This window comes from Varroa destructor, unplaced genomic scaffold (assembly GCF_002443255.2).
Source record: "Varroa destructor unplaced genomic scaffold, Vdes_3.0 BEIS01000006.1, whole genome shotgun sequence".
NCBI classification, from domain to species: domain Eukaryota; kingdom Metazoa; phylum Arthropoda; class Arachnida; order Mesostigmata; family Varroidae; genus Varroa; species Varroa destructor.
In genome coordinates this window covers 26,186,238-26,200,718 of record NW_019211459.1, presented here as the reverse complement: position 1 = coordinate 26,200,718, position 14,481 = coordinate 26,186,238, and the positions used below count along the sequence as shown (strand labels likewise).

Below are 14,481 nucleotides of genomic sequence, written 5' to 3'. Positions count from 1 at the left end.
CAGCCTTTAGACACGTGATGCGCTTATTGTGTTGAACATCGTCGCTTTTGGGTTCGTACCTGCCTCCAAAGCCTTCTGTCTGGACAAGATCCGGTATTACAACGCTTCCTACGGTATCTAAATCCGTTTTTTAAAAACTATTTTCTGACCGGATTGTAGATAGTAATGTACAAAGGGAGAAGTAAGAAACTGCGATGCTCAAGTTCTATTTTAAGCATTTAGCTGCGTTCAATTCTTTGCATTGCGACTGGGCGCGAAAAGCCAAATATGATCCAGTTCGCTCGTAGGACAACCTAATATAAAATTTCGTCTCGTACGACCTGATGGAGATTCGTCCGGATTGACCATTTATTAATTTATGGTTAAAATCATATTGTGCCGACTTCGTAACGCGGTAGTAAATCTGGTGTGTGGTCGAAATAAATTATAAGTAGGTGCTTATATAATTTCGTAGCTGTACGTAGATATAACGGTATATATATATATACATCAGTCAGTAACGATATATATATATATATATATATATATATATATATAGTTACTGACTGATGTATTGCATTAAAATAAGATAGATAAGTAATAATAATAATAGATAAAAAAAAATAGTTACATTTCTGATAGCATGTTTGAATTCAAGTAATTTCTTCTCTATTTCTTCTGTTGAAGTGGTCCAAAAAATCTTCAAATATGCCCAACAAAAAACAACTAAAAAATATGGAGGTCTTTTTAGATGTCATATAATAAAAATCAGGCTATCCAACAATTTCTTTTTTCTCCTAAATATTTGTACCTTTAACTGCCTTTTTGCAATCAATCTTCTGAAAGGCAGAGGATTTTCTAAATATCAGTCAATCACTAGAGGTACTCACGCGATAATAACGTACAAACATGTCTAAATAATTTCTATTGTGTAACATTCTCAAACATCTCGAACAATATGGATTATGGACATTGTAGTGCAGCTTATTTGAAAGAAATTTTAGAATGATGTACGACTGACTTTTTCCTTTTTTCTAATCTTAGAGCAGTGGTACAATGCTATTCTGTACAATAAAAGTTACTGGCATTTGTCGTCTGTCTACAGTTGCCCCTGTTTTAGTTTTAATCACTAGCACTTCCATCTCCTCGACTCTACAATGTCTAATATCACATAAAATGGAAAGCCCCAGAAATGATTTGCTTATACATACCGTCATGCAGCGTGAGGAACTGAAGGAGTCGCCTGCCCAAACGGTGACGATTCATTTTTTGAGCAAGGAAGCGCTAATCAAAGTTGCGTGGAAATGCGTCACACGTCACAGAACTCAGAATTACTGGTGTTTGTGACGTAAAAGCGAGGTATCGAGTTGGAACGCTTTTTACGAGAAAGGTGAGGGGCAACGAAGCATATTCCGCCTCTCAGAAATTTATTTTTCTTGAGAAACTCATCAATCAATGTACGATTCATAACAACTATTTGTTTTTAATTAGCCTACCGTAATACTATAGAAATACAAGCGTTTCTATGAAAAACCAGGAATATAGAAGCCTCTGGCAAGGGTAAGTCCAATTTATTTGGACATTTAGAAAAAAAAGCAAATAATGGAACCCCGGCAGATTCGAGTCATCTGGCGAAATACACTAACTATAGCATTAGCTCTATTTTGATACTGTTTTTACAAAACCGAATACCAACTGGAACGGGTCAGAATATCGTGGAATTTTCATTAGGCCAGACATACATGTAAAATGTATATTCTGGGTCAGCTTTGAATAAGAATGTGTTAGACTTATCTGGAAGCAGTGTTACTGTTTTATGAGGGTTCACGTGCCTGTTCACGTTCCCTTGCAACGTCATTGCATGATAAGTCTTCTCGCGACACAACTACCGATCTACCGGCCGATCGGATAATTCTCTATACGCAAGGATAACAAAGATGTGAGTTGAGGGCGCAAAAAAAACGGCCAAGTCCAAAAAGACAAGGGCTAGTGAAACCATGTAACCGCTTTAAGGACGCAGTGAGAAAGCCAGCCTTTATCTACCTACTCTAGTTATAGTAGGACATGGCCTATGTTTCACGGACTAGATTGATTAGTAAAATCTGTGTATTATACCCAACATCACTGTTTGGGGGCAAACGATTCGTCCATGTGATTTATGCTACAAAAGAATACAGATAACGCTACCAATATATGCATATCAGAACCAAGCCTATGTAATACATATTAATCTTAGTGTTCCATCTGTTATATAGACATAAGACTGGCCTACTACGTAATAAAAGAGGTATTCGAGCTAAAAAAAAAAAAAGAGCGGGCAGTATACCGAAAGCGCAAACGCTTTATCAAAAGCGTCAGTTTGGCCCAGCTATTTTTCCGTCTCATGTAGCGTACAGAGAGGTCTTGTTCAAGAGGTTAGGCTAATCTCTAGGGGTGGAGTGCGTGCAAAAAGGAGAATATGGGAAATATTGAACGTTCAAAATATTACCGATTTTGATAATAAACAAAGAACTAATGAAATAACATGAACGAATTCCGTTTCTGGTACTTATGGGGTATTGGTAATGTTACATACAGAAAATTTAGCTCGAGATTGAATAACCTGCCGTTGAGAATTTTCTAGTACTAATTATTGTTGGCACGGAATGCTCATTTTAAGCAAGCGTTTCGAAATTGTTACATTAATAGCGGCATATTGTTTCGTGATAACGATCTTACACCCAAGCTAAGAACGTGAACGCTATTCTAAAATCTGTTAATTCATAAGGAAAATACAAGAGATTGTTATTCTTCGCGGAAAATGGTTATTATACAAATGATTAATAGGTCAATACAATATTGACCGTTTTAAACTAAAGTTTAAGCAAATGGATTTTTTTTTTTTGTTTTCAGATATTACTAAATATTTTCATTGATGACCTTCTGTCTGTCTTCTAATAGCGGCGTAAGTCCGTCATTGTGGAACATCTGTGGTTCCTGGCAACCTTCCATTAAAACTAACCAAACACCATAAGGGGAGCTCTGCAGAAACCAGGAGAGAGAGAGAGAGAGAGAGAGAGAGAGAGTCTGATGATGGAAGATTTGGGCTATACGGCGGATGCGCTAAAATCTAGCCCATCAAAGTTCTTCGATTTTTTCCGAATAGCTAAATATGCATGTGACCTAAAGTTGTCACGGTAAATGACGATGCATTGGTTACGGTTGATTTTAATGAAGGGCTTGTTAGTCGTTGGTAGTAGAAATGCCAATCGATGGTTTTGCCAGGCAGCAGCATCTATCTCACAATGCAAGATCTCTTTCTCATTCGATCGAACACTTTTTTTAGTATCTATCAATCTGGGCTCAGATTTTAAATCACACTTTTTTTTATTTTACGTACACATTTGTGGTATATGGTCGACCTTTTATCGCCTGCAATCAACCAGCGTTAGAGATAGTTTGTTATACCTCTGCATAGTTTGGCAGAAAGAACCGCGATCAAATCGATCCCTTGCTTTTACGGCTGGCTACGAAAAATAATCGTTACCACGTACGTTACCACGTAGCCAGCTGCCTTCAAATGGCTTATTTCCTTGACAATATCGTGGTTCTTCGAGTGCGGTCGTTGTGCCCCACTTGGCATTAAGTTTATTAGCCGTTTCCTTAACATTACGAAAAGTATCTTTTACATCAGAATTTCCAAAGGCAAAGCGACAGGCCACAAACAACGTGCATCTTTTTAGGGGCCCTATAAGATATAGTGAACTCTTACGACAATATATTTACTCTTCAAGGCGCTCTGTCTATCTTTAGATCTAAATAAAGGCATTCTGTAATTCTAGCACGTCTACCATTGTGGAATCTCAACTTTCAAATGATCCGACACGCCCCATATTAACCTGAGTATGTAACTTTGAAAGCCATCTAAGACAACTTAATAGAATTAGTAGTTTTCTTTTCAGAATCGTCTGTGTTAATTCATATAATTGAGGAGCGATACAAAGTCTCTCTATTTCCTTTAGCTAGAATAGATTAAACAAACAAGACGTTTCCCACTATTGGCTGCACTGTACGTGTGGGGCTGCGGGGGACGAATCTTACTTATTTCAATTAAATAAAAAGCATTTTATGATAAAAACAACGAACGGTATTATGCAGTCACAAGCGACGATAGCTGTCACGCAAAACATTTCACTGTAAATATTCTCATGCCTACATAATACGTATAAGAAACATTTCTTTTTGAGCAGATCTTATATCTTGATAACGGGCGATGTGTTGCCTTTATATCGATGTGATCAATAGGGTGGTGTCGCCGAAGTTATCTTGAGATAATCTATCGGTGATCAAGAACGTAGAAGAAATGATATAATGAACAAATGTAGTGTCTAACATCCCTCACAAAGCGCAGCTCGTATGAGCGAATATGCCACGCATCATGCAGGATGCGTCAAGGAAACGATAAAGACAAACTGTGTGTCTTTACCGTTCTCCTGCAGCTAGCGTTTGATTAAAAGCAGCAGAGTCATCACTACAATCATCGGCCTGGTGTTAACCGTCTAGCTAACAGTATGAGGTAGGCTGAAACATACTCAGGGAATAGCTTTATTACCGGTTATTGCTTGCCAACGGAGAAATGCCCTTACCCACTGTCTGCCATGTAAGGGATCTTTCTCTAATAGCGGTTCTTCCAAAAAAAATGTAGTACTTTCCACTGGAACGTGCTTGCATTTTTAGCGATCTAACGCCAACCTCAGCAGAATTTCGAAATAAATATACGAATAGTAATACCAGCAGCAGTCTTAGGTTTACTTCAACAAGCGCTTTTGACATCATTCACTATATACCTCTGGTCAATTATGCTTCATAATATCATGTTCACCTATGAAGACATTTCGAAAAATAGATTATCATCGCAGTACTACTTGCATCAGTGACGTATAGATCTTAACGTATTCTTAACGTACGTTTTGTTACCCTAAATTGGAGGGCTAGGTAGTATATAGAATAAATAGTTTACTTTCTTCAGTGACCGTTATTTTAAGCTCTGAGGAGAGATTTAATCACGCATTTGTTTCCTGCGTGTTCAAAACCATTGCCGAGCAGTAATTAGTTAACGGGCTGGCAACAGGTAAGCACGGCAAGCAGGCTCGCCTACGTAAAAAATATTTTTAATATCTTGACGATCTGGTAACAAATGCCCTTTATGAAATTTACCACGTATACACCGAGCAGTGGATAGGTATCTTAGCAAAGCTTTGTTAACTCTATGATCAGAGTTTTACAATTTCCAGATCGTAAAAAAATCTAAATAGGCATTCGCTGCGAGCTAGGATAATCACACCTTGCTTCAATTTTCGCTGTTCGTGAGAGTGTGGTGAACAGTTAGGTCCTTAAATGTCAGAACACAAACAAAACAAGTCGTTTACCTCAATCAATACACAATACTACGCTCGATATTGCATAGAGGCTGAGAACAGTTTATTAATTTATTTCATGATGCTGAAAGAACGTTTAAGGTAATGGCTTTCCGTTTCACAATTTAAACCTGCAGAGACTTCTGCCGGTAAGTTGAAGAGTCGCAGCATTGTGACAGAGAGTTCATTAGATTCACACCAATGACCATCAACATTTCTGAACTGTGTCTGACGAAGTTCTCGTTCGTAAGATACGTCACTGATTTTCGAGGGAACTGGAAATACTTTTGCGGATCTTGCTGACTGGGCGAAAGAATATTTAAAAAAAAAAAACAGTGTCAGGCAGCATTTAACCCACGTTGATTGGAACGTGGTGAAGCGGGATGACTTCTGTTATTATCTATAATATATTATTTATTCACTTTACTAGAAATAATTCGCTATCTTGATTTGGTTTATTGACGTCTATTGTTGTTTTTTGCAGCATGTCATTTAACTATAGATTTTCAGCGTGAGAATCTTTTTTTCAGGAGAAAACGACGAGTTTGCTTTACTTGAAAAAGTCCGAACGATGGAAAAACTTGAACGTAGGCGTTCCACATCGTTCTATGAATGACTTCTGAAGATTATCAACATCAACACAAACAGTTATTACCATACACATGAGAAAAATAGATTGTTATGATATGATCTAAAGACATGAACTTCCCTACAAGAAGACTACGTATTTATTATTATTAATCACAGTAGTAGTACTATCATGATCTTTATTTTTACTGTTCTGTGGCCTACATGGACGATGGAATTAATTTCTAGGCTTTGACTCGCTCGTTCGCTTTTTACAGCGAGTCCTACATTAAGGTATGATTATGTATTTCTAGTTTATTGTATTTCGTTTATTCGTGCTTACGGGGGGTCTCTTCGTAGCTATTTGCAGGAGTAAATTGCTAGCTAAAGCAGCTAGCCTGGCTACAGAAACCCTTACTGAACGTACGGCATCGAGAAATCAAGTGTGTCTTATCATCAAGTATCGAGTTCGCCTGTTATCATGGAAACGTATAATTCGGTTCCATGATAAATCCAAGCCATGTGCTCGTGCGACGCAAACGAAACAGTCTCGCAAAGGACCAACAATATTTTTTACTACCAAATTGAGAAGGGTCTTTTATAGAGATGTTGCCTGTTCGGTATTCTTGTGTCGCCTCGAAAGCCACAATGATAAATCGATTTTTTCTACCACTCTGTCAATGAGATCGACACAAGGGCACGACGTCCGGGTAACAACAGGGTCTGAATAACTGCACAGTTAAAATAGCTCAGATTAAAAAAGGTATTTTTCATTGGTGTAACAGTCCCAGTTGCAATTGTGATAATGATGTGCGGTTAGCTTAAACGTCCAGCGGTTCCATGGCGTCCAACAGAAATCTCAGTTTATGCAACACAGCGTTTTCCGGTCTTCGCCACCAGGGACGCTGCACGAAGCTCTGCTCACACGCAACGACCTTGGCTTGGCCAGTCATAAAGACGCGGCCAAGTGCGACTGATGCCTGTGAAGATACATAGAGGCACGCAGACGTGCCTCAATCCAGTGATAAGGCATTGCAGCGTGTTGTGCTAAGGGGAACAGTCTCTACGGATACCATTACACTAGACAATGTTCAACTTACCAGAAAGTAGTAAAGAAAAAACGCTGTGAAGTTTATGCGGTGACCAAAAATCGGGAACAGTCTAGAAGGCGTTTGCGGGGAAATATGTCAGCCTTAGATTGAAAACAATCCATTTGGATTTATCTTAGAAGTTGAAAGAACAAGTCGATTTTTGTGCAGAGAAATTCGAAAAGGACGGCGTAACAGAGCTGCGTATAGTACGCTCCTTTAGGCTGCCGAGAACAAATGTCAGCAATGCGGCTAAGTTTCATTCTCGTCGTAATTTTGCTCGCGCACTTACCGGACTTCTCCATTCAACAGTATTACAGGTATACTAGTACCTAAGCAAGTTGACGACTAACCTTGAAAATATTTACGTGTATACCATCGGTAGCAATGTCGTAAGACATATTGGTTACATTATTATCGATAACTTGTGTAAGGTTCTCCGGGTGAGAATTGTGAAGGTTTTCGTCGATATACTATATAACTATGTACGAAAGAGGCAAATATTAGAGAGCAGTCTACGCTCGTTCAACCTGCTAAATAACTAACCAACAAACATAGGTCGTGTCTAGATTTAGCTGTCTAAAGTTGTTTGCAACAGGACTTCAGTTCACGTTTGTGAAGCCGGTTGCAAACATAATCGTACCCGGACATTGGGCCGGACTACTAATCGATCGTATTTTTTGCAGCCTTGGTATGGGCAAGATGGTTTCTCGTACGGCCATGAGTTTTGCTTATGATTATTCAAAAGTTAAATTTCAATCATTCAGCCAGTCCTTGAAGAATTCTGACTGTGTGTGTCTTTTTGCTGGATGCACTTAATCTTTAGATTAAATAAAATTTGAACACTTTTTCTGAATAACGGCTACAAAAGCCTAATATATCGTGTTAATTATCAATAAATAAATAACAGATCAGATGTGTATGCTTGGTCTAAACCATCATTTCATTTGAAACAATAACAGCAGGAGACGAAAAAGCAACGATTTCAACAGTGACGATAAACTATTTCCGCTAAAGTTGAAACTACTTAGCTTCAACATATTGTCTCTTGAGAGATTTAGTAGCGCACGCGACATACTCAAATGTGAATGTGTTTCAAGTAGAAACTAATCGTATGTGCTTGAAAACGTTACTAAATTTTGACAATATTGCATCTTTTTAGCTGTTGAAATGGGCCATCTTCCTTAGACGGAGAATACTTGTAGAAAGTCAGAGAACTTATTGATTTGAAGCTTAATATCCTATTATATGATCTTTCCTCCGATGGCAAATGCTATTTAAACAAAGCTCTTTATTAATATATAGCGAACTATCCCTGGTTCACGGTTTGCCATTTGTTTTATTAGGGCAGTTTCAGTGCAGTAAAAAAAGCATTTATCTTGTATTACGAACTATGTTAAGTTATAGCTCAAAAACGACACCTGTGTGTTTGTCTTCCGGCAACTCACCCATGGGTCGGATGATGCGTTACTAGAAACACCTGTGATCCTTTTCCAATAAATTCCGACACTAAGCCCTCGATCTCTCGAAGGCTCTTGAAGATCTCTTGATATTATCAAATCGATCGAACATCATAGACACTAGATAAAGTAGACGTGTATAGATAATATATATGATACAATTAATTTTTAACTATTATATAATAAAATACATTAATCGAAAGCAACAATTTTTGTTTCAATACAAAGCACGTGAGTGTTTCAGATTGCATTTCTTAATTCATTCATTCATTCTATTTCATTATTTATAAAATCCTGTTTTATTTATTATATATTAACTATAGCACATTATATTTATATCAGCATCATCTTTCAAAATACAATGTACGAGTTTATGTTATTATTTAATCACGGTATGTCAGAAGAATCTTGATTGAGTCTATGAGCATTGAAATTTTGACAGCGATACGAGTTCCAATCTATATATGTTTAATTCCAATCCAAACTATATGTTTTTTAAATCTTGAAACGCGTATGTACATTTCATGTTGCACCCACCCCATTATCGTACTTTTAAGTTTTTCTGAGACGATGAGGAACTACCGTAAAGCTTCCGAAAAAGAAGCACCTTCACCAGTAAGTTGTCAAGTCAATTCAAATGAAGTTGCGTACACACATAAGCCTAAGTCGATTTAGAAGCAGATGACGCCTTTAGAGCTACTTCCGAGCGACAACAATAGAAGACAAAGTAACTTTGAACCTGTCTTTTTGTGCAGTTACCTATGGACAGTCCAATATGGATTATAACTTTCTGCTTGTTTTTTCCTGTCGGGATGTAATTAGTTGGAAAATTTTTGTACAAGATCCACTTGAAATGCTATTGGAAGTACAAAAATATAGCAAAAGTAAACAGACGATATTGCAGAAAATTTCAGGCGGACGCACCCATGGAACTTATAATTAATCGGATGAAAGATAGATATTCCATTCAGAAAGCTTCACCAGCAAAGCTCTAGTATCGTATGCCATCAATGGCCATCGTATACAAGATGTTGACAATGAAAAGGCTATTTTGCAGTAATTGTGCTAGGATCAAGCAGTGAATCTGTGAATGGTACCTACGAACAGAATGTACAATTGTTCACTAAAACTTGCTTGGAAAGATAAAATAACTGATATTATTACATCTACTGAGTAACTCTACGTTATCCGGGAACACTATGTAAATTTACACGGAGTTACACTGGCAAACATACGACATATGAAACAGAAACCTAACTGGATCATTATTGTTTGACAGTAACTAACGTATTGCTGTAGCAATCTGTTTGACCATGTATTCGGAAGGACTTCATAAAAACCTCATTTCTACCAAGACAAAGAATTTGCACCCTGTCATCGTACTCTCATAACACACCCTAATGAGGGACTTCCAGACGAATGGGTCGGACGAAGCAATCCCATTAAATCTCCCGCCCGGCCATTGGCCAGATTTGACGCCAATAGGTCTTTGCTCATATAAGCTTATAAATGAATAGTTCGCCATAATCTCGACCAAAACCGAGGTGACGCTGAACATTTGTGGCGGGGGCAATCTTTAAATACAGATTCTCACACAATGTATGTATTTATTATACCGAAATAATTGAAGATTAAAGTTATAATCATTCAAAGTTACAATACACTTTATCAAATCTAGTAAATTTATCGAAATGTTGTGAAGGAAGATTCTAATGCACTTGATACGTTTATATTATAATACTGCTTGATGTATTATCTATGAACATTCTGGTTCTGTCTTGAAAAGATACTGCATGTATCTTACAATACATATCCTACACACTGATCATATCTAGAAGAGTAACGATAGTAAGAGACCAAAGTAGTTGCTTTCTTCTATATATTAAAGTCATCACGTTCCAACAAGTATTGACTTGCTGTTACACATTAACACAAAGGTAACGGTACTCACCGCGTTGGTAAATATACGAGCATATGAGCAAGCTGATTGGGGCGTGTCTCCGAAGTCTGGCCCAGTGATTTGAAATAGTTTCCTATCATCATATCAATTTGGGTTACGAACGTTAAAATGGAATCATTTCAGAGATGAGCGTTATTATCCGCCACCGCGTTGGAACGACCCGAAGTACTATGACAACTACTATCGCTACACACATAACCTACCCATTAGTGGATATTACGGATTTGGCTACGGAAATTACGGCTACGGACGTGACGATTACGGGTAGGTGTCGCTTTCTGATCTGGCGTGTGTGCACGTAACCGATGACGTACATTTCGCATTTGTGACTTAAATCGTGTTTGTGAAAGGAATGAAGAAGTTCCGCTTTTGGAACAGCGAGCTCTGCAGTTTCTCTAGTCTAAAGAACACCATTATCGCTGGCAGGCCTGTTACACGAAAATTCGCAAATCGGGATGAACCCATTAATATAGGTTGACTAATCACTTGTCGCATTGTGCATTGTAAAGGCCATAGATAAAAAATTTCCTCAGCTTCCGTCAACGAAGCAACTTGCTAATGCCCGCCATATGAAATCGCTTCCCTTTCCTTTGAACAATAGTAGTTTTAGTTGAACTTTGCTTTTAAAAACACATTGCAATCGAGTAATAAATTCTATTACTATCTAAAAACTATAGAGCATCTATAGACTATATACTATAATAATAGATAATAGAAGTTTTTTTTTTTATTATTAGGACGAATATTTTCTATCTAAAACCTTTCTCGATATATTAGAGGTTTGCCTATATGATAATTATTCGTGTAATGTACGTCAGTATTTTAAGGATTTATTTCAACAGAAATTTTATATTTTAGATAGAACTATACAAAAGCAACAGGATTCATTGAAGCCATAGAACACTTGGTTAAATACTGATGCAGCATACACCCATTTTACTAATCTATACATTCGTTCGAAGCCCCTAAAATACAACTTACTATACCCAATTAGTAATTGTTCATTCTATCGACAACTAAATAATAAACATAATATATTTTCGTTAATATGATCCGGAAATTTAACTGATCGATAGATCTGGCTGCAATGAACAAAGCATCGTATCAACAATACAGGAGCGACGTATCTTAGTTGTTAATCTCAGTTCCAATCTCCATAAAGGACCTATAAAAGTTATGATCTTATAGAGGACTCTTACGGAGTACGAGATCGTGAATCGTACTCTGGAGTTACAAGCAGAAATTTGAACACGAGTGCGTATCATCTTTTATAAAAATCACAGCCTATACAATCGGACTTGTTTGGCCCATTTTACAGCGACGGCAACCAACAACCAGAGACGTACCCAAAAAGGCATATTAAAATTTCAAAACTGCTGCATTCAGCACTGCAACATTGATGGGAATAAAATTAAAATAGCTTTCCTTATTTACACAAATCGACTTGTGTTATTTACTAACAATGCTCTAAGGTTAATATAGAATTTGTTTTAATCGTTCATTTATATAAATAATTTTGCTTGTTCACCTTCGGTGGCAGACATTAATAGCAGGTGGTTTGTTTATTTTTTGTAAATGCTCTGTTGTTAAGCTTACTAAAATACTTGAAGAATTTTCGGCTTTCTACGGCCAACTTTTCAAGTTTTACCTTAAGACAATTGATATGACAGGCCCAATTATATGACATTTCAAAGCGCAACTTTCTTATATGTAAGAATGTAATTTGTAAATAAAAATACTCAGACACGAAGCGCTACTAAGAATTATTATCACATGCGTGTTTTGCCTAGACACTTGATGCTGAGGTGACTGTACAAACAAGCAAAACGTCTATACGTTTTTTTGGTTTCTATACTTATTTCATGTTTGGGCTGATTTTAACCCGTAAATAAACTCACTTCAGTGTGGTCTAAAGAGCACAAAGAATTAATGCAGGTACTGAACGCGCAAACGAGAATGCAACAATCAAAATTCTAAATAGTCAGTTATCAGCAGTAGATATCTTTTCATCACTTTGAATATGAAACAATTTAGAAAAAATTATCAATTTTTTCTAAATTGTCCCTTTGTAGCATCGTTTTGAAAACACTTAGGAAGTCTGTCGGTAAATAGTATAACTCCTCTCCATCATCATCATCATCATCATCATCATCATCATCTGCGTGATGGGCTGTGCTCCTATCGAAGTCTCTAGCGCTATATGAGTCGCGCTTTTCTCGACACCTCGCCACGCATTTGTATTTTAATGATCAGTTAAGTCATTCTAGCAGCCGATGGATGGTTTGCCTGGATGACAATCGCTTTACTCGTATTTCAGTCGAGACCGAGGATACAACAACGGACGTTCGGTAAACGGCGACGCAGGTGGCGCTAGTTATCACCCCGACTATTATTACAACCGAGGAGTAAGCGGAGCAGAATACTACAATAATCTTCCATACGGAGGCTATTATCGAGGTTATTATGATGATGACTACTACATGCGAGGTCGCTCATATGCATCTCCGAGCGGATATTATCACGACCCGCAAGGGTACTACTATGGACAGGCACCGTATGACGATTATTACCGCAGGTAGTTCTTCTATTATAGTTCATCTATTTACATAATTGTTTCACTATTGTACACATATATAGAAAACCAATAGCGTCTATAAGATACTATAGACGATCCAATCCTACGTTCCCTTCCTACCTGTTACTTGAACGCTTAGCTTGCGTGTTTTTTTTAGTTTGAGAATCGATCATAATAAAACAGCCTGTTTATACTTGGTACTTGAGAGGCGGGAAAAACGCTCATGAAGATCAATTGAAAAGATTCCCAAAACAATACCTTTTTTCACAGCACGCAGTATCAGCAGTACCTTAAAACATTAGCTAGTGCTACAGAAATTGCATTCGCAGTCACATTTTTTCTTTTCGGGCCATGAACACACGTTCTGGATATCGGAAGGACTCTCCCCATATAGCAGATATTGTTGACGCTAAAGGCTTACGAGACCATAGCTTTAACTTGAAACCAAAGTGCAACATGTCTTTACTTCTCGAAAAGGTGGGTTGGCAAATGCATGGGGTGTCCTACGCTGGCTGATATTCGTGCCTAAGTTTCGTTAACCGGAAGCTGTTAAACATGGTTTTTTGTAACACAACGAGATGTCTTCTTTTTTTAAAAAAAGTTGTTTTGTAGAAATTTTTGCTGGCCCGTTGCAGTTCGAAGATAATTGCCAGCCAGTGCTGACTTGCAAACTTGTATGTGTTGATCAGCACGGAAAGTCAGTCGTCTGGAACGTTTGGGCTGTACAAGCAATCGTACTTCCACCATTTAGACGCACTGTGCCGATACTGGTCCCTGCGTGCTTACATGATCACGCACGACGCTGAAAGATCATGCCTGTAGGTATTTTGATCGAATGAAAACATTAGATCTTTTTCGAATGAAATCGAGTGAAACAACTTTTAGACTTATTATGATAGCGAGCAGAATCAAAACTATTATTTAGGCATAAGAATTCGCTTTTGTCGCAGGGATCGGTTCGGCAATTTTCCTTATATTTCTTAGAAAGCTATAACCTCCTGAAGAAGTATTCAACTCGGCCGTTATACCGACACGGTAGCATTCGGTCGCCTAAAGTTAAGGTAAACTAAAAACCAACTCAGACTCTAAATCATAAGATATCCCGTTAATGTCCGTAGAAAATCAGCCGTGCTGCCAATCGCCCGCTAACCAAATGGAGAAGAACAACTTGAATTAGCAGACAAAGACAAGTACATATTTTTTATTTGTCCTATTTGATTGAGCCTACAACTACTCATGTCGCTTTGATCGTGATTACAATCCAAACGTCCAGAAAGAATTTTTAAAAATAACCTTCAAAACTGCATTTAAATAAAGTGAACAGCAGTTATGTCGAATGACAGAGCACCTTCGTAAGTGATATTTTCGTGTGACAATACGAAATAATTTATCTAAATATCTATCTCAATTTATCTATGGTTTGTGAGCGAGAGACCCGAATATTATCTCAGTATAT

General features: G+C 37.6%; 1 protein-coding gene across 1 annotated transcript in view; it reads left to right on the top strand.

The window, feature by feature from the left end:
* Positions 1-6,679: 6,679 nt before the first annotated feature.
* Positions 6,680-14,481, top strand: part of LOC111252729 (uncharacterized) — an 18,471-nt gene continuing 10,669 nt past the window's right edge. Inside the window, exons 1-3 of the mRNA XM_022811069.2 lie at positions 6,680-7,350; positions 10,574-10,714; positions 12,768-13,025. Coding sequence (XP_022666804.1) covers positions 7,268-7,350; positions 10,574-10,714; positions 12,768-13,025 — 482 coding nt within the window. The 5' untranslated portion in view covers positions 6,680-7,267. The remainder of the gene's footprint in view (positions 7,351-10,573; positions 10,715-12,767; positions 13,026-14,481) is intronic.